This window comes from Pleurodeles waltl, chromosome 6 (genome assembly GCF_031143425.1).
Source record: "Pleurodeles waltl isolate 20211129_DDA chromosome 6, aPleWal1.hap1.20221129, whole genome shotgun sequence".
Classification (NCBI taxonomy): domain Eukaryota; kingdom Metazoa; phylum Chordata; class Amphibia; order Caudata; family Salamandridae; genus Pleurodeles; species Pleurodeles waltl.
This window is the reverse complement of record NC_090445.1, coordinates 1,437,786,787-1,437,810,329: the sequence shown is the minus strand read 5'-3', so window position 1 is coordinate 1,437,810,329 and position 23,543 is coordinate 1,437,786,787. Positions and strand designations below refer to the sequence as shown.

Sequence of the window (23,543 nt, the reverse complement as noted above, 5' to 3'; positions counted from 1 at the left end):
GCACTTGCAGTGGACACTGTTTTAAGATTAATTGTCAGGACTTTAGGATTTTTACTTTTGACGAACCAGCCGTCCTTTTACAAGTCATCTGTTGTGTAGAGATTTCTTAAAGTTTGCAACACATATTTCTGCCAAAACCCTTTGTGATGCCACAGTAGGACATAAATATGGTTCTCACTTTCCTAAAGGGCATCCCTTTTGAGGCAATACACAGTTGTCCACAATGCCTCTTGACCTTGAAAACTGTCTTTCTGGTCGTGATAATAGTGCGACACATAAGGGAGCTTCATGCCCTCTTTTTTTCAGCCTGCTTTTACCACTTTTTCTCCTGACAAGCTGGTATTAAGAACTCAAGCTGCATTCCTGTCAAAGGTAGTCATGCTTTTTCATGTTGGACAATCTATCACTCGTCTGACGTACTTTTCTCCTCCTCATCCCTCAAATAGAAAGAGAGACTCCATTGCTTAGACCCCGGAAGAGCACTGAGCTTTTGCATTGATTGTACCGCGGACCATCAGGTCGACAGATCAGCTCTTTCTCTGGTTCTCTGGAGCAAAGAAAGGCAAAGTGTTGTGAAAGCAGACCATATCACGATGGATAGTCCTCTGTATGGAGATCAGCTGCGCATTGGCGGAGATGCAGCTTTCAAAAGGGCTGAGTGCTCATTCCAACAGAGCCAAGGCTGCTACCACTGCGCTGGCACACAGAGTGCCGTGCCTATCCTGGAGATCTGTCAGGCTGATACGTGGGCATCAAGGTACACATTCACAAACCACTGTTACCTTGACCATCTAGTCTACCAGGTTGGGGATTTTGCCTGTTTGGTCCTGTAGGACTTTTTGATCTGAGCCCTTCAGCAGCCTCACCATCGCCTCACCGCTGCTTTGGTATCTTTGACAAGATGAGGAATCTGTGATTAGAAGCATCCATCAAAATAACAAGTTACTTCCTTCGTCAGCACTCTTTTTGTTGGATAATCTAACCACAGACTCCTCACTGCCCTTCCCACCTTCCCATCCCTTGCAATGGACTGTTTTCCATCATAAAAAGGTCCCAATTTAGTAATCTGCACAGTTATCCTCACAATTATCTGATCGCCCCTACGCCTGAGGGAAGCAAACATGCTTACAAAAGAAACTGACAGCGCACATGGGTGGGGCTTATGTTCCCTTTTCACTTCTGGAGCAGAGTGAAGTTGGTGCAGAGATGCACAGCGCCACTTACCAGTGCACAGGAGCACTGCCTTTTGAGTTTCCAGATGTAGTCTGGTGCCTGGGAATATTTACAAAGTGAAAAGGCTGTAGTTAAAGTATGTACCAGAAGGAGCATTACAGAGGATAAATAACTTGTTCTCTAGGCTATTATCACTTGATTGGAGTATGATCTTCCTCCTTTCTGACATGTTGTAAAAGGGGAATTTATTGGACCATTTTTGGAAGGAATACATCATGGAACTATCCAGCAGCTTAGTCCTTAGCATTACACAATGATTCATGAAAAATCTCTTTTGAAACTAAGTCAGTGCACAACTTTCACTGTGAGGAAATATGTTCCCAATGAGGTAATTGGATCTGCAGCCAAAAGGATTTGGACATCTCTTCAGTGGACTGATTAAGAAAGCGTATGTCCCAAAATGCAGACTATTAGATTAAAGTGGGCAGTTACTAGGGCAGAGGCACCTATGATTCCTTGTAGTTCTGGGAGAGCAATGATGGGCCTTTTCTCCTCAGGCAAAGTGGGTGAATAGGTGAACCGGATCTAGCAATTTCTCTTCTGTAGATAAAGACAGATCTGAATGGTGCTTTAACCCCCCCCCTATATATTCAGATATGATATATTGAGTAAGAGCTATTACGTCTAAAATAGGGGAGCAGTCTGGAATCCAGATGTCCATCTTTTCGCTTAAATAAAACCTCTAAACTTTTTTTACTTTAGTTTGAGGCTTATCCTTGCTTTGATTACTTGCATACAAGGTTTAGGCTTTAGCACCTGCAGGCACCCATTACTGTGGGGATGTAAGACCCTAGAAACACACTATTTACATTTGAAAGTCAAAGCATTGATGCAGGGCACATCAGTTTAGTCAGAGAACCAGTGAGTCTGGCTGCCTTTGAAGATGGCTGTGACTGAACTTGCCTCTCATCGTGCACAATTGCAAGAGTCTATTTTTTGGGGTAGTTGGGGCGAAGACCTGAACGGTGAGAAGAGCAAGGTGAGCATTCCTGTTATCAGGAATAACTCTTTGAGAGTGTTTCACTGGATTTTTAGTTAAGATAGAGTGGGCTGTGGAGACATTTCTCCATACAGATCAATGAGATATTGTAGAAGACATAGGAATTGTTATGAGTGATATCTTTCTTAGAAAATAAAGTTTTAAGATATTTTGATGAACTCCTGCTTGCATAAATTCCAGTTGACAAACGTATTCCTCTTTGGAATTTGTATATCGTTTGCATCATCAGTTCAGCTAGCTTCATCTTGTCTGAGAAGTAGTCCACATTTGTGTCGTCTGAATGATTTTTACCAGAGTGTTTATAAATTATTACATATGCATATTCAAAAGATTTTCACAAATTATTTTCTTGATGTAAAAACCCTATCCATATACCCAGGATTTCAGGAGAAACTGATATTCTGCTTGGGGTGTACAACGTCATTGCTCTCATAGAGCAGATTGTTTCCATTAGTGACTTATCCACTGAGAGGATTGTTTCTCATTTATTCCCCATTTGAAAGATACCTTCTGTAAGAGAGCATCATTATTCCAATCTTCCCACTATTCCAACTCTTCCCCCAGTCCCCCCCCCCCCACTCTAAACTACTGTCTGCACTACCCTGTAGACCATTCCCCGAAAGCTGGCCTGATCCTGTGGGTTGAAACTTCCTGTGGTTATGACCCACATGCGACCAAACTCTGTTCTTCATGTTGCTTCAGACAAAGCCAGTGCTGAAGATGTCAGCTCCCATGCACTCTGTAATCCTACCGCACCAGCACTATCCCCGGATAATTTCAGCATTTCTTCTGGGATTATCAAAGACTGCAGACGGTCTCAGAGCGGCAAAAGAAAGAGTTCAGTCCTGCTTTTATTATAAACCTGTACCACAGCCCTCTTTAGGGCCCAGAGATCTGCCCATATGTAGATATTTTTCAGGATCCACTTTGACACCCTTGTCATGCGTGGAAAATATTATGAACATACAGAGGATGATGAATTGGGGATTGATATCCTTTTACTCTCCTACACCACAGATGCTGATATTTTCCTGGACTTACAGCTCTGTCTCTTCCTCCCATTCCCCTACTCCGATTCCTTCTCCTCCCACCCCCCTTAATCCACTAACTTCGGGGACCTCCAGGACTCCGGTTTTCATCTTTTAATCCTTCGCTCTCACTAGTGTTACCTGAAATTTACTTTGGGCTCTCGCTAGTATCAGCTCATGCTTCTGGAGTTTGGCCTGATGACTACTGCAAGTTTTCTCCATGGGGTTTTCTGTTGTGGCAGCTTTGCTGCGAAGGTCAGGAGTCCATGCATTCATGTACTTGGATGACTGGCTAGTAAGTCCATGCCTGCACCTGTTGTGGAAAATCCTCAGCATGGCTGTTGCTCAATGCTTGAGCTTTACAATACACAGAAGTCCCACGTTAACCCCAAGTAGAGGCTGACTTTAATAAATGTCTCACTTATAAAGGTCTATCCTCCTCTTGCATATATTTGGGATATGAGTCTTCCTCAGACATCGATCCCAGCTCTGCATATGCTTTGCCTATTAGCCCTGATGGACAGCACACTGGATGATAAATGAGAGCCCTTCATTGGTGCCTAAAGAGGCAGATTTTCCAACCTCGTTGGAAACTCTTGGCTATAGTGCAGATTTTGGCTTCTGTTCTCCCAGGTCTGCACTGATGTATGAATCACTCCAGTCTGCCAGCAGGTTTTCGCTTCAGTCCTTAGTTGCAGGCTACCATAGTTAAACCTCGAGCACTCATGGTTTAGTGCTTATAGGCACCATCACAGTGCATCTTCACATAAACGTATTATAGCTGCTGGCAGTCTCTCTTGTCATGATTTTTTTTCTCTATTCCATCTCTGAAAGTACCACTCAAAGTTTCATCATACAATGCCCCCACCATAACTAACAATGCTGTATGGGTTTGTGGACTCCGATTTGGGAGATGGTTTGTCTGTGACTGTGAACTCAACAGTGGGCATTTTTCCAGTATCAATTTTCCTCGTGGAAATCTTCAATATGAACTCTGAGTCTCCACTTCCTAAAGAACAATGAGTGGAAATTTAATCTCAAAGTGACAGAAATAATTCTCCCTAGGCGGAGGTGGCATGATTTGTATCTTTTGGCCAAGGCCCAGAAAGTGTCATCAGTTTTTTGTGCCATGGCGTCCCTCTGTAAGTTTTTGTGGGGAATGCCTTCAGGTTCAACTGGCTACAGGGACTGCTTCACATATTCCAGCCGTTCTTGCTGCTGTTGAAGTTTCTGTAGGATGTGCTGGAGGATTGAGCCTGGTGGATCTCATTATCCTGGACTGGGCGAGGAGGATTTGGTACACCGTTATGTTGAAACTCAGCATTTGGCTCCCTCTTCTTGTTCCACACAGCATGGACCTGTTGTGGCAGCAGGGCTGCCTGGTCTCCCTTAATCTTGTTTTGCAAATGCTATGACTGCAGAGGGTGCGGTGTCAACTAGAGTCCTTCTGCTTGCCACCCAAGGTTGCGGGCATCATTCTGGATACCAAGATACGTGCCACAAAATCCATTTATGTGGTTCACTTGGAAAACTTTTTTCAGCTGTGCAAATTAGATGGTCTTAACTTTTTTCAGTCATGCCTTTATGATGTTCCACACTTCATACTGTTCCTTACCCTGTAGGACGTAGCAGTGGCTACTGAGAAGGGTATTGGTTTCACTCTGACTTCTGACTCTAAAAACCATCTTCTCAGAGGCAATGACTTCACCGGTAAACTCCAGTCCTGCCTGGTACCACCACAGTTCATGCTTGTTAAACTGGTTCTTCGTACTTGATCTGCTTCCTCACTGAAAGTGGCAAACAAAGAGGAGCAGCGGCCCGCATCAAATGGATCTCAGGCCTGCATGTCTTACTACATCGATCACACAACACAAGACAGACTGGATAATCATCTCACTGTGGGCTTTGCCCGAGGTAAGAAAGGCAAAGCAGTGACTAAATGCACTATTTTGCATTGGATTGCCTTTTGTTTTAAAATGTGCCAGGTCTTGGTTAATGGAGACCCTCTAACTGACATTCTTCCCCATTCCACCAGGAGTATGGCTACTTCTAGCACTCTAACCATAACTGTCTGAGAGTGGAGATCTGCCGAGTGGCTATGTAGCCATGTTGACTTACTTTTGCTAAACATTACTGCCTCCCTGCTCAAATGTGCATTGGGGTATAATTTGCAAATAGGTTTTTTTTTGTGCAATATTTCCTTGAATAAGCAGTACTACTTACTTATAGCTTATTTAAAGGTTCGCTTTAAGGATGATTAATAGGGTGAAACATCTGTGGCAAGAAGTATCCATCAGAAGGAAAAAGTCACTTACTTAAAATAACATTATTCCTGGTAAATACTATGTCTTTTTGCAGATTCCTTGCCTCCTTCCTTCCTCCCCTGTGAATTAGTTCTGTAAGTAATGCAAACCTTATATACTACACTGTCCGTGTCACTGATGATGCTTTTCCTCTCCGCACACCTCAGACGGGCACAGAAAAATTACCAAAAACTGACAAAAGCTCACCAGTTGGCGCCCTTTTGCTCGGATGTCATCACATACTAGCTGGGTGGACTTGCAGCTGAAGCCTTGTGGCACTACTTGGCAAGGATGGAGACCTGTTGATGGGGAAATATGTTTCCATATTAAGTCTGGTGCCTGAAGGATATTTATAAGGTGATGAATATACAAGAAGGTAGAAAATCTACCAGAAATATGGTTACTCGAATAGCTTCCCAACACTTTAATTGTTCTTTCAGTTATTTTCATTTGTTTTTATATTTAAATTGTATATTCCGTACACAGGCACTTCATTTGACTAATACTATGCATGGATAAGAAGGCAATTGAAACAGTTGGTGACATAAAACTGTGAAACAGTCAAAGGGTCTTATGTTTGCTCTTCTCTCCAAGCTCTGCCTTTGTGTTTGGCAACAAAGGATGAGGCATGGGGAGGATGTGTTGTAATTGCCTTATGTTCACATATATTATTAACTAGATGAGGTTAAATGTTAGTACAGTTGAATGATTGGTAACGGTCTAATGATGTAACTCTATGAAGGCAGAGCTTTCTTTTTCAAGGAGGCACTTGCTGATGGCTGCTAGAGTCCAAGTAAGTTTTACAATGTGCTTTCATGTTGTAGGAGTATCTGATTTTTTTCCTCCTTCCCCTTTCTGTGTAGGGAGCAAAGGGCCATGGAGTTATACAAGCAACTGAAACCACGATCACCAGGTAGAAGATGCTACAGTTCTTTGAATGCTTTGACCAGTACATATGTTTGTGATATTAATACTCTGCAAGAGAGTAACTGAATGCTGAACAGCAGGTCTGAGATGCATTTAAAGATTGGTGACTAGGTAGGAAGTAATCTTGGCCTTCTTGTGTAGGGTGTTACTGCTCTTTGAAGAGGCAAGTCTTCAGTTTCTGAATTGCAGGAGGATAGGAGCTATTCTGTATCTGTGTGACTATATCAATATTATCAGTCATTTAGGTTGGCAGACGTAAAGTCCTCAAAAGGATAGGACCCCCAAAGTATCTTAGGTTAAGATCTGTCGGAGAGTAAATTTTTTTCTAGGTGGCTACGTCAGTGAAATGCCCATGGGAGATTTGTAAAAGCTTTCATCACTACTGATTAGGTGGACGAAGTCACTGCACATTTAATAGAGACTCTCTTAAGGGTGTTTGAAACTGAAAGACATTTTAATGACCTCTCAAAACTCTTGAAACAGTTAAAGCTGGCAGGTGACACTAAGTAGCACCATTCTTGGTTATGCATCCTCTTTCAGATATAATTGTGCACGGACAACAGTTATTTTTTTCTGTGACCTTAGAGGCAGATCAGGTGTTCACTCTTCCTTGGTAATTGTCGAAAACAAATGCTCTTTTTCTGGCACTATACGTAGGGCAGTGAAGCCCTCCAAAAATATTAGACTTTAAGTGATCCTGTTCCTGCCACAAACAGATGTCGACCTTGCCAGAGAGTGCTTGTTTGTGACATGGTCACCCCAACCTTTTGCCTGGTATTCAATGCAATTTTTACAGAAAGTGCAATGGGCTCCTGCTAACCAGGTCCCCAATGCCAGATCTCTTTCCCTAAAACTGTACAATTGTTCCCCAGTGGGCAATACCTTTGGCTCCCCTCTAAGCCCATAGTAAATGGTACCTCAGGTAACTAGAGTATGGGTACCGAAGAAGGTCCCCATTGGCTGCTGCATGTATTGTGCCACCCTCAGGGACCCCTCACCTAGTTTATCCATGCTGCATGTCTTGCTGCAGATAAAAATGAAGACATGACACAACGAAGAATGTGTGCCATGCACACTAGAACAGCATGCAATACATGTAAGTCACCCCTCTAGCAGGCCTTCCAGCCCTAAGGCAGAGCTCATTATATTACCTATGTGAACGTATCGGCTAGAGCAGATATGTCCCTGCAATGACTTTGTCGATTCTTAGACATAGTAAGTGATCAAGGAAGCCATTTTCAGTGCATGAGCTGGACCCTGTGTACATGATGGCTTCACTGATACTAGGAATAATTGGTATGTATCAAACATCTTGTATTAATAAACCTTCACTGATTCCAGAAATTGATTTATTAATACACGCACCCAGAGGACACCTTAGGGGTGCCTCCTGGAAACTCTAACAACTGTTGGTGTAATGGCTGACTAGTCTAAACCAGCCTGCCACCAACAGACATGTTTCTGACCCCCAAGGGTGAGAGTCTCTGCTCTCAGGCTGTTAGGCACAATGTCAGCTCTGGCACAGGTGTTTTATCATACCCTTCTCGACTGGATGACCTGCAATGACCCGCAAAACTTGCACCCCCCCCAACCGCCCCTCTCCAATAGCCCTTCTCCCCCCACCCTCCAAACCCAGGGACCATTTGGCACCTGGATAGGTGGGAAAATTTGTAGTCAAAGAGGAATGTCCACCCTTAGGTCAGTTCCACACCTAAGGTGAGCTGCCTGATGTGGACGTGAAATGTAAAAGTCTGCCATCTTGGTGATGGCAGAACTAGGAACTCTGGGACAGGGTTATGCCCACGTCCCACAGGAAGTGGTCATATAGGGGGCGTAGTGACTCTATGGGTAAGTAGACCATTGGCTACTGCACTGCACTTGCTAACACCCCTAACTTCAGTATTTAGGGGAGCCCCCAGCACCAGAAAATCAGATTCTGCAGACCTGAAAGAAGGACACTGAAGAGATGCGTAAAAACGAGAACTGAAGTCCAGTGACTGACTGCATCCTCCTTGCCAGCCTTCTTGCTGACTTTGACAGTCGAGCCAAAGATGCCTCGTTTTGCAGCTGCTTGTGCCTCCAAAAGCCTGGGAGGACTGCCAGCATTCACTCAGGAACCAGGAACGCCTGTGGAACAGTGGAGCTGCTTCCCTGCATCTTGCAGGCACCCTAACAAGAACTGAGAGGACCCCGGACCACAAAAACCCGACAGCACCTCTGCACCTGTGCCTCCTAGCCTGAGTTGAAGCGGGACAGTGGTGTCAGCATGGTTCCCAGGCCTCCAGAGACAAAGCCCACCTTGAGTTCCCCCACTGTGGACTAACCAACGATGTCTGCAGCCTATTTCCCCCACTATCGTGACTACCTCTGGTGATGAAAACTCTATCGTCCACTGCACCTCTGCACCCGGCTGGCCCGGACTGAGGAGAAGAGGGACAATTGTGTCCCTTTGTCCCAGAGCCTTGTGACGCCTTGTAAGCCAGCTTGTTGATTCGGTTGGACTAGACCCCTGTCCTCGCCCACAGCCTCTTTCTGCAGGCCCCCATCTACCGTGGCCACCTCTGGTGACAAACTCGACAGTCCAAGACATCTCAGTGCCTGGTCATCCCGGACCGAGGAGAAGAGGACCAAAGGTGTTCCCATGTCGCCGAGTATCGCAAGAACTGAACTCTCTTGCTGGTTCATCTGGACTGGTCCCCCACGCCCTGCTTGCAACATCTTTCTGACGTGACCGATCCCCTTTGAGTTAAATGGGGCACCCAACACTAAACCACAACACTGCACCCAGCCGCCCCAGTGCTGCCTGAGGTAACCTCTTTTTGTGGCCTACAACCCGCCCCATACTCACCTTAATTCTGGAAGATCGGTCCTGCAAGTTGCTGTGGAGTACCTTTTTGCCATAAATGTTTCCTCAACCATAGGCTAATATTGCAGCTTCAGAACATTGCACTAAGTTTTTACTTGTCAAAACTGTGGTAACTTCTATTACAAAACGTACTTACCTGATCGCATTGATTCTGGAACCTAAATATATATAAAGATACCTATTATTATTTTATTAATTGGTGTGCATTTCCTTATTGAGTCGTGTGTGGCAATTATTTACTGAGTGCTTTTAGTAAATGTCTAACACTCTCCTCTAATAAGCCTAAGTGTGTTCGACCACACTACCTCATAAGAGAGCATCTTTAGGATTGCTGGAGCAATCACTTGACCACTTATAAGAGAACACCTGCACACTTTGCATGGTATACCTCATTTTGGTATACTTTATAAAGAGCCAGCTTCCTACAGACCTCTTATCCCTGCTATATTGTCTACGGTTCGGTACAAACAGGACTCCAGTTCCTCCAAAATGTGCAGCCTCAGCCACTCCAACACAATCTTAATGAAGTGGGCCTGAGACAGTGTGGGCTATTTCCACTCAGTGTCTCTTCCACAGATAAGTAATCAAAGTGAGATCTTACAAAACGCAAAGAAAACACATCATGATTCCCTTGATATTGCTCCCATTTTCTGGAAAGGTGCAAGAGTTGACTCTGACCTTGATATAGTCTTTGGAGTAGATTTCAGTATTGAACAAATTATGCCTTGAGTTTCTGGTGCCATCAGCTGACTGTTTTGACCAAAGCAATGTTTCAGTGATAAAAACCTAACACAAACCCTTGCCTCGTGGACAGTGGTTTGCAATGATGGATTTTGTTAGTTCCTACTTTGATGCTGTGCAGATGCCCTCTGTTGCTTTCGGTAAAAATGGTGGTAGAAGTGACAGATAAAATCTCCTTCCTGCTTATATTATTTTAAGTGCACTTTATTTAGCACTGCAGAATACTAGTGGTTTGGGCACCTCTCCTTAGGTCATTTTGAATTCTCCTTCTGGCTCTCCCTCTGAGATGATATTTTTTTTCTTAATGTCTGTGTTCGGAAAGACAGCGAGTGTCCTTGAACTATCTTCTACTGATGGAGATGTGAAGGCTAATTTTGTGGTGGAAATACTTCAGCGCTCTCCTATTTCTCCTCTGAATCTTTTCTTTCCTTTAATGATGCATTGTTGGATTCAGTTCTGGCAGCCCGGACAAACCTACTTTGCCCCCTATGATCATCCAGCCGGTAGCTCGACACCGTAGGCCAGTACCAGGTGATCATCTCAGGCCAAGAGTCTTGTGATTCAAACTTGCTTGTCCAGACAAAACCCCTTTTCCTTCCTTTATATTCATCATTATAAGCAGCCCTAGTTCATTGATGCTATGGGGAAAGTGTTCGCCTCTGGGAGTTTATATTGCCACATTTTTAATACCACAGGCTTGTCCTCTTTGCGTTTTGGCCTAATTTATTGTTGCCCAGTCTTCTGGATTCCACACACCACCTACTTTGCAAAGATGGTGCATTATATCCAGGACGCAGCTGAACAGATCCTGCTTTTAGGATCACACATGGTTCATTCTGTTGCCTAATCGATGGATACTTCTGATGCTATCAATGGGCATACCTCAATGTGTTTAAGTGTTTTTTTTTTTTGTTGTGGTGACGTGCAGGTGCATGTTGTGGACATGCTTTTAACGGCTCATTCTTCTTTGATTATAAGGCTGATGTGGAGTGGTCTAAGCATGGATACAGTGTGCATGATTTTATGCCTAGCATACTCAGCACACTGCAGCTAACAATACTAGAAGTTCCAAGTTTTTTTTTTTTTTTCAGGGTCCAAATCTACCATCAGTGACTGCCCTCTGTCTGTGCGGCAGTCACATCCTTTTCTTTGTGGCGTGAAGTTGTGATTCCAAAAGCAGATCAACCAATAACATTGTCCCCTTTACTCCTCCCCTGCTCTGCCTTCTAAAGCTGCTTTAATTTACATTCTGTTGGGGAAAGGGATGGCTTCTTTCATTTTGTTGTATGCTGGTGGACCATCATGTTGGACCATTTGGTCTTGCAGATTGTAGAGACTGGTTACCCCCTTCCAGGGTTCACCTCCTCACATTCCTCCAGTTTACATCAGCCGACCATGCTCATATTCTCCTCAAGGAGATTCTGACTTTGATGAGCATGTGGGTCATAGAACTAGTACCTAGAAGCTAAATAGGACAGTGGTGCTGCTCCTGTAACATTTTGGTCCTCAAGAAGGATAGGGCCTTTCTGCCTGTTAGGATCTCTGTGTCCCAAATTCTTCCCCCTGCAAGGATACGTTCAAGATGCTCTCCCTTTCTCAAGTCCTGAAGCCTTGGAATCTGAGGATTGAGTAGTGTTCCTTTATCAGCAAGTCCTACCTGCATTTCATATGCTGATCTTGGAGTCGAATAGGAATGTAAACGTTTTGTGCACTAGTGAAGTTGTGTATTATAAACTATGTGCATTATGTGGGTTTACATTTTAAAGTGCTTTAGTACATTTATCTTAGGATATTGCATTTGAAGAAAATTCATCCATGGCGTGCTAAATTAAATTATCTTTTTCTGGCTTAAATTAACTAGGCCCCTAAACCATTTTGTTCAATATGGATGACTCCCCATGCACATTTGCTGTTTATCATTCCTGCAGCACAGTCAAGCAGAATCATATTTGTTTATTTCTATTGATGATGTTCTTGCTGTCCTCGTAGAAAACCTAGTGATGTTGCATACAACTCAAGGTGCTGCCGCTAACTCACTGCACTGTGTTGGTTCACAATTCTTTACTGTTGTTTTCTAACTAGTTTGTCCTGGCATATCTTGATGATACTAGCATAGAGGGACTGAATCAATTTTCATGTTGTCGGATAGTGTTAAGATGGTAAGGTAACATGATGCTTAACAGAATTGTGCTCATTTGCTCACACCATGATGATTTAGCACGTTCGTGTTCGTCTTGAATAAGAAAAACAGTGTTTTTTTTATTTCCACAGTTGTGACTTGTGACCGGCAGTGGTGGCTGGTGCTGAAACATCTTATTTGAAGGAGTTTATCTGCCCTTGTTAACGCTTGCACTAACCATGGTTGATACAGATGCTTCTTTCTCCAATTGAGGGAGTCCTCTAGAACCCTTTCAGATTTGGGGCCTGATGGTCCCCTGTAGAACTAGGGTGCTTTGTAAATCTGCTTGAGCTGCAGGTGATTTGTTTGACCCTTAGGGTGTCCTTCACCTCAGTCTTTGGTCAGGTGATTCGAATCCTCACGGATAACATAACCAACATGTATTTCACCTAAGAGTGTTGTGGGATCTTGACCCTGTGACTGGAACCCCCAAAGTTGTGGTACAGAATAGAGACTTACAATGTCATGCTTTCTCTTTAGGTAATCTAGGCTACAGGTTGTGCATTCAGTCTTCGTCCTCTGAGGCGTGCCTCATGTGAACCTCTTTGCCACTTCTAAGAATACTCTTTCTGCTGTGTTTTACCTGACTGAAAGGGGCTCCAGGGGAAGTATTTCCAGCTGCACTACACATTCCCAACCATTCCCTTGATTTCTTCCATTCTAAGACAGCTGAGGCAGGACCGTACTCAGGTGATCCTCACTCAGAACTTCTCTGCACCCTTACTTCCCTTTCCCTCCTGCTCAGTGGAGGTCTACTCCAAGAAGAGCTCTTGGCAGGCATAAGGGCACTTTCCATTAGGGTAGTGGTTCTTAAACTTTTGACTTCTGTGCACCCCTCACCCTTGTAGCCCTTGTAATCAATACTGGATCCCAGGGACCACCACTGAATCATTCCTGGGAACCAGGACCCCGGCCTTAGTATTTTCAGTGATTTGCACTGGAAAACAGTACACATAAAATGCAGAAACAAACATTTATCTGACAGATACTTAAATGATGAAATAGTTTGTATACATTCACAAATAAATATAAAAAAAACAAAAGTTTCATTTTAATGGTAAGGTTAGAGATTTTCTAAATTCAATAAAGGCCACTCATCATCCATACTGCATTCTGTTTGATGCACTTGCACTGCTCCCAGAAATCAGTCTGAGAATGTTAGTTTAATTTTTAGCTTCCAATTTCAAACTCCTTCACATTTACAGTACGTTTTCAAATTTTCAACTTTACATTTTGCTTCTTTATTTAAATACCCTTTGTTAATCTGTTCATTTTACTTAATTTTCTAAGCAGCCGTGGACCCCCTGAGTAGGTTTCATAGACCCCAGGAGTCCCGGGACCCGAGGTTAAGAACCACTGCACTGGGGCAAAGACTGCTTCTTCGGCATTATACAGGTCTATTCACATTCTGGGCAATTGCAGAGCCACAATGTGGGCGTTGTTCCACACCACCACATGCACTTGACTGTGAAGTCTGCAGATATGGTCATTTTTCAAGCTTCATACAGCAAGACTTTTTTGGTGTACAAATCCTCAGACACACCTCCTTGGAGATACGGTATAGATAATAATTCACAAGGTGGGAAATCTGCAGGTAGAAATACTTGTTAGCAGAAAAAATGTATTTGCCATTGGTAATAATAATTCTGGTGAATACTCATATACTTGCAAATTACTCTTTGACCTGCCTGTCTCCTTACCCTGAGAAGTGGTCTTGCGGGTTTTGGGAATAAAATCACAATTTCGTTCCCCTCTTAATACTGAATCCCTTCTGACAAATGTATCTATCTCATCTTCGCCTTTAACCACGTGGAGAAAAGGACAGGAACTGATGTCATTGCATAGGATGATGACTTTGTTTTATCATGTCCGTGCAAAGATACGGAGGTGAGCCCAGAGTGATGTGGTGCCACCTGCTATTGCTGCATAGGCGGCTGCAAGAGTTTCAGAAATAGTCTTATGGCTAGAGGAATTCACAAGGTGAGAAATCTGCAGGTATACAGAGTATCCGCCAGAAAGATCTTTACTGAAGACAAGTAACTTTTTCTTTGGCAATTAAGAGGACCTGAGCTTGCCCTTGTTACATACTTTACAACTGATTGACTTGGTCAGGCAGTTGGCTCAAATGTGACACTTAAGAGACACACCTCAATGAGATCTACGAGTGTCTCTGGGGTTTCTTTCGTAATGGATATGACCTTCGATAACACTGCTCTTGAGCAATTTAAAGACAGTAGAGCCACAGCGCGCTCCTTAGACCTGTCTGCTCCATCACATCTGTTTCAACAGCGGTTTTACCCCCTCCGTGGCTGTGGTAGTGGTTTTCAGTACCTGTCAACCCATATAACTAGCACAGCAGACCGACAGCCTTTTCATGGCCAAGCCCGCAGTACCCACAGGCAGCATGGACAACAAGAGCAGCAAGCAGCCCAATCTCCTTCTTAACCAGCTGCAGCAGCCACAAAACATCTTTAGCTTAGCCTTCCAGACACACACCCGCCCAGTTTGAGGCACGTTTCAACATTTTCTCACAGGGTGCAAGCCATCACTTTGCACAAGTGGGTCCTGAAAGTTGTCCAGCAGTCTGTCCCTCTAGCAGCAGGAAGTGCAGGTTCTTTTTTGCCAATGGGGCCTTAGAAGTAGGAACTAGGTGTTACTTCTGCTACTTCCTTGTGCTGAAGGAGGATGGAGGCCTTCGGGCTATTTTACTATTTCCCCTTCAATGTTTTCCTGTGGAAGGACAAATTCATGATGCTCTCTGTAGCCTAGGTCTTGTCTGCCTGACCATGGAGAATGGATGGTAGTGTTGAACCTACAGGACGCTTATTTACACATCCCTTTTGTAGGCCCACAGGTGCTATCTTTGGATCACGGTGGGGTAGGATCACTGCCAGTTGCTGTGCTATTCTTTGGCATCACCAATGCCCCTCGGATGATCATGAAAATGATGATGGTGGTTACAGAGCATCTTCAGAGGTCAGTGGTTCCAGCCTTCTCCTACCTCGATGACTGCCTGCTGAAGGTGGGCTCAGTCAAGCAGTTTCGTGCCCACCACGCCCCCCCAGACTAGATAATCCAGTACATTAAGACTATTATCCCAATGTTTCACCCTCTGTACTGTGAGGAAGACTCTGAGGCTGCTGGACTGGTGGCCTCTTGCATCCTACTGGCCAAGCATGCTAGGTGGCACACAAGGTCTATGCAGTGGGATGTGAATTCCCAGTACACAGTAGTAGGGGAATCTCTCAGACCACGTCCATATTTCAAAGGAGACCGCAATTGACCTGCAGTGTTGGCTACTGGACAGTGATTAAGTCGGCAGCATATCACTCTCCTTCCTCTACCCCAGAGCTAACAGTTGCTTCCCGGTTGGGGAGGCCATCTGGGACAGGTGGAGATCAGCGACATTTGGTCTCTGGCACCACATCAACCTCTTAGCATTTGCAGGCCATCTGCTTGGTGTTAAAAGCATTCCTTCCTTCCTTCCATCCAAGTGATGCTGGTGCAGGTGCTCATGGACAATACCACCACCATGTGTTACTGCAACATGCCTGGTGGGGGGTGTTCATGGTCCCTGTGTCAGGAAGCATTATGCCTTTGGAAGTGGATGGAACACCAGAAGGTTTTCCTGTTGGGGATCTCAACTCTGGGGCAGACAAACTCATCTTCCAACGAATAGAGGATCACAATTGACAGTTGCACCAGGAGATGAAGCATGGTATCTTCTGTGAATGTGTGGAACATTGGCTCGATCTGTTTGAAAACAGCTGAGATCAGGCAGTGTCAGCACTTTTGCATGCTGGAGTTTACCAGAAGACTTTCTCTCGGGATGCTTTCTGCCTAGAGTGGAACTCAGGACTCCTATACTCATTTCTGCTGATAACTTTTCTTCCTCAAGTTCTGAAGAAGTTCAGGAATGACCAGGCCTAAGTCATCCTAATGGCACTGGATTGGGCCAGCAAAGTGTGGTACCTATTGCTCTTGGGCATGAGCATCTGCCCTTTGGTTAGGCTGCTGCTTCGGGAGGGTCTTCTGTCACAACAGGAGGGCAGGGTCCAGCATCTCAGCCTGCACAATCTTCTCCTCAGTGATTGGAGATTGAGAGAGGACAGTTGGCTGCATTCAACCCTTCCTGTCAAGGTTGCCAATGTCATCTTGGCAGCCCGGCATCCCTCCACTAATTTGTGGCTTGGAGTGGTACTCAGCGCAAAGACCCACTTAAGGCCAAATTTTCCAAAGTGATGCCTTTTCCATTTCTCCTAGACCAGCAAGGACTTACGTTGGGCACAGTGAAAGGTTACTTGGCAGCTCTTTTGGTTTTGTTGTGTGTGGCAGATTAGCTGTTTGTTTAAATCACCTGTTGTGATGTGTCTTTGGAAGGTTTGCAGCATACATTTTTGCCTATTGCTTTCCTCAGTTTGGACCTGAATTTGGTGTTCTCATTCCTCATGTGTACACACTTTAATACAATTGCCCATTGTGGCTTTTTATGCGCAAGACGTTTTTCCTCATTGATGCAGTGTTAGCTTACCCTAAGCTCTTTCCGCCAATTCGACAAACTTTCTTTCTAGGCAAGTTGGTCTTTAGGACCTGAATTTCCTTTCTCCGAATGTGGTGACTCCTATTCGTGTTGGGCAGATCCTCACCCTGCTAGCATTCTTTGCTCTGCCTCATTACTCCAAGGAAGAAAGCCTCTATCGGTTAGACCCCAGAGGAGCGCACAGTTTTTCAATCATACCAAACCTTATCAGGTGGAAGGATTCAGTGGAGGAAAAACCAGGCAGGGCAGTGCAGAAGAGAACCATATCTTGTTGGTTCGTGCTCTGTATCAAAATCTGCTACTCACTGGCCAAGAAGCCGTCCCCAGAAGGCTTAGAGAACATGGCAGTTGGTGCCCTAAGTGCAAAGGGGTTACTCCGAGATGGGTTCCGTGCTCACTGTGAAACTATACCTGACAGATGAGTCCTAATCACAGCGAAACCTGGTCTTTGGTTGCTTGTGTTCTGTTTAGGGAGAACCTGGCCTGGCAGTTGGGCTGGATTGTTCCTTCTTGAGTAAAATTGAAACTGATTTGCATATGACTGGATCCATTCTGAGGTGGCATTGTTGGTGAAAACCCATGGATTGGGATTCTGCCAGAGCGTTTTCCAGTGGCTGAGATTAATTCAAACATTCTATCCATCACCTTGTTGTTACAAGCTCATTCCGCCAGTCAAGGCTGCTTCCACTGTCTTGGCATGCAGGGTGCCTGTTCTGTATAATTGCCAGGTACTATGTGGGCCTCTGTTTATACGTTCATGAAGCCCTACTGCCTAGACATCTAGGTGTGTGGACAAGGGCACTTTGCCTGCTTGGTCTTGCAGGTCCTTTTGGTCTGACCCAATTCGCAGACCCACCACCAGAAGGTTATACCGTTAATTTCCCTTCAAAAGGTGAGGACGCCCGATTAGATGTATCCATCAGAAGAGCAAGTTACTTACCTTCAATAACACTCTTTCTGTTTCATACTCTATCTCACCTCAAATTCGTCACGATCTTCCCATTCTCCCCGTTGTGTGAACTGGGCTCTTATTCGCTGTCTAGAAAGGTCCTAAGTCTACAGGTGTGCACACTGGTTGCAACCAATCTGCTGATGGGCTCTCTAGGAAAATGCACTGTTGGCATGCTCACCCCCTACCTTTTGCCTAGTGTTGATGCCAGCTTTGTTTGGAAGTGTGCTGGGACCCTGCTAACCCAGGCCCCAGCACCAGTTTTCTTTCCCTAAAACTGTATCTTTGTTTCCACAAATGGCACAGCTCTGGCACACCGTAAAGTCCCTTGTAAAAGGTACCCCTGGTACCAAGGGCCCAGTGGCCAGAGAAGGTCCCTAAGGGTTCCAGCATGTATTCTGCCACCCCCCGGGGACCCCTCACTCAATACATGCACACTGCCTTGCAACTTGTGTGTGCTAGTGGGGAGGAAAGACAAAGTCAACATGGCACTCCCCTCAGAGTGCCATGCCCACCAACCACTGCCTGTGGCATAGGTAAGTCACCTCTCCAGCAGGCCTTACAGCTTCAAGGCAGGGTGCACTATACCACAGGTGAAGGCATATCTGCATAAGCACTATGCCCCTACAGTGTCTAAGTCAATTCTTAGACATTGTAAGTGCAGGGTAGCCATACTGAGTATATGGTCTGAGAGTTTGTCATTACGAACTCCACAGCACCATAATGGCTACACTGAATACTGGGAAGTTTGGTATGAAACTTCTCAGCACAATAAACCCACACTGATGCCAGTGTGGGAAGTATTGAAAAATGTACACAGAGGGCATCTTAGAGATGCTCCCTGTATGTTAGCCTAACTGATAGTGTAAGACTGACCAGTCTGTGCCAGCCTTCCACTTCCAGACTAGTTTCTAACCACATGGGATGACTTTGTGGTTCCCCTAGACCTGAGTTTGCTGGAGATTACTCCCCTCAAGGCCTACCTGCTCTTGATTTCTCCGAGGACCCTGCTGACAGGTGGCCCTGCACATGCTGAGACGAGCTGATCAGCGGAATTCTGAGTACACTGTCCAATAGCGGGACTGCCTGCTGGGTTCCGGTAACACCTAATCCCACGGACAGGTAAGCACTCTTCTCTTGCCCCTTCTTTTCTATTGCACTGCACCCCTATGGTGCTAAGAATAAGATTGATACATCGAGGGGAACCCACTCTTGGACTACCCCTGTCACACTGCATGCAACATTGAGGCCCTTGATGCTGGAATAGTCCGGGGGCTGCCAGTCTGCATTGCCAGGCATGCGTGCCCGTTCTTTGCTGTGGGCTATGGTGTTGAAGACCTTATAAGAGGTAGTGGTGTAATGGGACCTGAGTGCTGATCGCTGAGGGTCAGCTTCCCGTTTCGCTGCTGCTGGCCTGTGGGCGAACACTGACGTGTGCCATAGGGTGCCACCTGGCCCCACTGCCTCTCCCATTCATCTCGTAGGCCGCGCAGTGAGATAACATGATGACGAAACCCAAGTTTACCAGTCCTATGCCGCAAGACCATAGCGGCCCGTCGCCCATCCCACCATCCCTCTTGTTCCTGCAGACCGGAGCCCTAGACACCTTGAGTCACCTTGAGGCCACTCTTCATGACCATTCCACTCAATTTGAAAACGTACTTCAAGCAACCCAGGACACTAAAACATCATTAGAGACCAAAATTGACAGTCTTCCTAGATGTGGATCTTCTAACGGCTGATAATCGTAAGCTGGCTGATCGGTGGATAGACAGAGGGCTCTGTGACCAACCGAAGTCCCATGGTACAGGTGCTGCAGGCACAAATGAAACTGCAAAGCGAGGAGGTGGCCTTTTTACATCGCGGGCGCTCTCAGCGCAAGTGTCTGCCAGCTGGGATTTCCTGAACGATTGAAGGGGCCCCAGTGTGGAGCTATTCATTAAAAACTTGCTGATGGACACGGTACCGGCTGACAAAGTTCCTACATTCTTCTCAGTGGAAAGAGCTCATTGGATACCGGCAGGCTATCATCACTTCACCACCCCCAGGGGCCCAGCCTCTGCCCATCATTGATGACTTCTTAACTTCTGATATCACTACTTGGTGCTCCAGCAGTTTAGGGTGAAGAGCCCCTGGAAATATGAGAATGCTATGACAGCTGCCTACCCTGGCTACACGGCTGAAGTGCAAGGCCTCTGCGAATCCTATGTCCGGGTCTAGCAACATCTCAGAGATTTAAACTTTAAATATGCTTTCTTCTTCCCAGCAAAACTACGAGTAATCGACGGCGAGACAACCCATGTCTTCCTCACTCCAGAGCAGACTACATACCAAGGGCCTGATTCATGCTCGTCCCGAAGACTCGACCGCCGGAGAATGGTTGACGCTCTGACCCCTCATATGAAAGCGACCCACTCCAGGTTCAAGCAGGGGAAACAAATGAGTGTTGAGAGAGGCTTTGCAGCACAGCACGAACCACTTTGCTCTGGTTGCAAATGGAGCGGCCCTCAGAGTTTGGCCCGGACATGGGTGGCCCTCAACAGCTGACGTCCACTGGAGCCCGAAAATATCTCCACAGTCTGCAGATCACTTATAATGTGCATCCACTTGAACCCTAGGGGTGCTCACCAGCAGACGTGGCCTACAGGCGCAGCTGGACATTGCTAAGGTAAGCCACTGTGATTTGTGCAAGCTCGATGATGAGACCTCTGACTTCTCCACGTTCCACAGAGACTCTAAAGCGAGCATGATTTGCCCATTGTACAGTTTTCTAAGTTCTTGGTTATTTCTTGAGGGAGCCTGTGGCCGGGGACTCGAATGTCAAGTGATCTGGAGGTGAAGGAGGTGTGGGCAATTTCTATGTTGTTTTTGCAGTTTTTCATTTGTTTTCATGGAGCATTTGCATACAATTAAGCACTCTTTGGGTGTATGTTGATGGTGGAGGGGATTAAGCTGCTCTGTTGGAAGCAATATAGGACATAAGGCATATGCTGCATTTGCCTGCAGATCCGTTGTCTGGGACACTCATTACGGTGGTATGCCATTGGCACTCACACAGATAATCTTATATAGCAGTACAGTGTGCTAACATGGAATGTACGTGGTATGTCTACTCCTGCTAAGCGATACCACATTCATGCCTACCTCAAGCGCCATCACACGCAGATCGCCATGTTGCAGGGAATACAGTTCACTGCTATAGAACTACAAAAGGTCTGCCCAAAATGACAGGGACATGTTCATGGAACGTCCTCATCTGCATATGCTTGAGGATTACTTATGTGGATTGCTCCCTGGGGTCCCCTATAACCACAGTGCTAACAAGGTGGGGGTCGGTATGGACGTGGCTACTCACCCGTGAGGGTCTCAAGGTGCTGGGGAGGGAAGACCTCATCCGAAGAGCCACGTCTTGAGGGTCTTCCTGAAGACGGTGAGGGACGGGCTTTGTCTGAGGTGCAGGTGGAGTTTGTTCCAGCTGTTCGCTGTAGTGTAGGTAAAAGATCGTCCTCCAGCTGTGGTTTTGCGGATACGAGGGACGGTGGTCAAGGCCATCTGGGTGGAGCTGAAGGATATGGCGGGGGTTTAGAAGGATACGTAGTGGTTGAGGTAGGCTGGTCCTGCGTTGTGTATGTCCTTGCACATGTGGGTGAGAAGCTTGAAGGTGATTCGCTTCTCGACCGGTAGCCAGTGGAGGGTCCTCAGGTGTTGGGAAATGTGTTCTCAGCGAGGGAGGTCCAGAATGAGCCTGGCGGCGGCGTTCTGGATGAGTTGAAGTTTTTTGATGTTCCTAGTTGAGGTGCCGGCGTATAGGGCGTTGCGTAGTCGAGCTTGCTCGTGACTAAGGCGTGGGTGACTGTCCTGCGACAGTCTGCTGGGATCCATCTGAAGATCTTCTGGAGTTTGCAGAATGTGTGCCAGCAGGAGAAGGTGACAGTTTACCTGACGGGTCATGGATAGGGAGGAGTTGAGGAAGATTCCTAAGTTGTGGGCGTGCTCGGTCCGTGCAGGGTGGGGCACTGAGGGATGTAGGCAACCAGGAGTTGTCCCAAGCTGAGGTTGCGTTTCTGAAGATGATGAGCTCCGTCTTGTCGGAGTTGAGCTTGAGGCAACTTTCTCTCATCAAGGTGGTGACAGCTTGCATTCGTCAGTGAAAGTTCCTTTTGGCCTTGTCTGGGTCACTGGTGAGGGAAATGATGAGTTGTGTGTCATCGGCATATGATACGATGTTCATTCCGTGGCTTCTGACGATGGCAATAAGAGGGGTCATGTAAACGTTGAACAGCGTGCGACTTAGTGAGGGTCCTTGGGGGACTCTGCAGTTGACTCCTGTGGGTCTGGAGGTGTAGGGCGGGAGTCTGACCCTCTTCGTCCTCCCGGAGAGGAAGGAGTGGATCCATTCCTGGGCTCTTCTGCGAATTCCTATGTCGTGGAGTCTGGTGCACAGGGTGCTGTGGGAGACCATGTCGAAAGCTGCTGAGAGGTTCAGGAGTATAATTGCTGCGGTGTGGCTGCAGTCTAGGAGTAATCGGATGTCGTCAGTGGCTGCCACTAGTGGTGTCTCCGTTCTGTGATTGCCGCGGAAGCCGGACTGGAAGCTGTCCAGGGAGTTGTTCGCCTCAATGAAATTCCATAGTTGTGTGTTGATTGCTTTCTCTAGTACTTTGGCGGAGTAGGGTAGCAGTGAGATGGGCCAGAAATTCTTTAGTTCTGATGGGTTGGCCGAAGGTTTCTTCAAGAGAAGGCATATTCCAGCGTGTTTCCAGTCCTCAGGGAAGGTGCCCGTGCTGATGGAGCAGTTTATAGTGTTACGAAGTTCGGAGGCGATGGATGCTCTGGCTCTGGTGTATATGTGGTGCGGGAAGGGGTCAGTGGGGCTCCGGAGTGGGTGCTGTTCATGATGTTGACTGTTTCCTCTGTGGTGAGCGTGGACCAGTCGTGGATGGTTTGGGCGGGTTCTGGAGGGGTGGGTCAGTCGCAGGTTCCGGTGCCAGGTGACAGAAAGTTGTCGTAGATGTCCTGGATCTTGTGGTGGAAAAAGGAAGCGAGTTTGTCACAGAGGTCCTGTGACGGGGGATGCAGGTGGCTTCAGAAGGGGGGTGGGATCTGTGAACTCATTGATGACTGAGAAGAGTTCCTTCGAGTTGTGTGCAGAGGAGTTTATGCACTACCGGAGTGCGTCCTTTCTTGCGTTCTTGATTTTTCGACAGTGGGCGGCGTTTGAAGCTCTGAAGGAGACAAGGTCTTCTCTGGATTGGTTGTTCCTCCATTTTTTCTCTAAACGTCTGCGGGTACTCTTTGATTCTTGGAGTTCGGTGGTAAACCAGCTGGCCTTCTTAGGTACGCGTTTGGCCGATGTCAGCCGGAGAGAGGCTAGAGTGTCTGCGCATTCGGTGATCCATGCGTTTAGGTTGCACGCTGCTGTGCTGGCATCGTCGTCCAGGGAGGGATTTGGCAAGCGATGAGAAGAATTACTCATTGGTGATTTTGTTCCATTTCCTGTGGGGAGGGGTCCTGGAGGTGCGGGTGCGGCTGCTGGGAGCAGTGATTGTGAAGTGTATGCAGTAGTGGTCGGTCCAGTCTGAGGTGGAGATGGTCTTGATGGTGATCCGGTTGCTTGAGGTGAATATGGGGGAGACCAGCTGTCTGAGGCCGAGGGTGGAGAGGTTGTCAAGTAGAGCAATGGTGTTTGGGTCAGTGCGGTCCTCAAGGTGGAAGTTCAGGTCACCGAGGAGGAGGTAGTCGATTGATGCCAGAGCATGGGGGTGTAGCAATGTCTA

At 46.3% G+C, this 23,543-nt stretch overlaps 1 protein-coding gene across 1 annotated transcript in view; it reads left to right on the top strand.

Annotated features, from left to right (window-relative positions):
- The window catches only part of LOC138300931 (inhibitor of nuclear factor kappa-B kinase subunit alpha-like), a 417,875-nt gene that overhangs the window by 210,913 nt on the left and 183,419 nt on the right, over nt 1–23,543 (top strand). Inside the window, exon 16 of the mRNA XM_069240833.1 lies at nt 6,428–6,477. Coding sequence (XP_069096934.1) covers nt 6,428–6,477 — 50 coding nt within the window. The remainder of the gene's footprint in view (nt 1–6,427; nt 6,478–23,543) is intronic.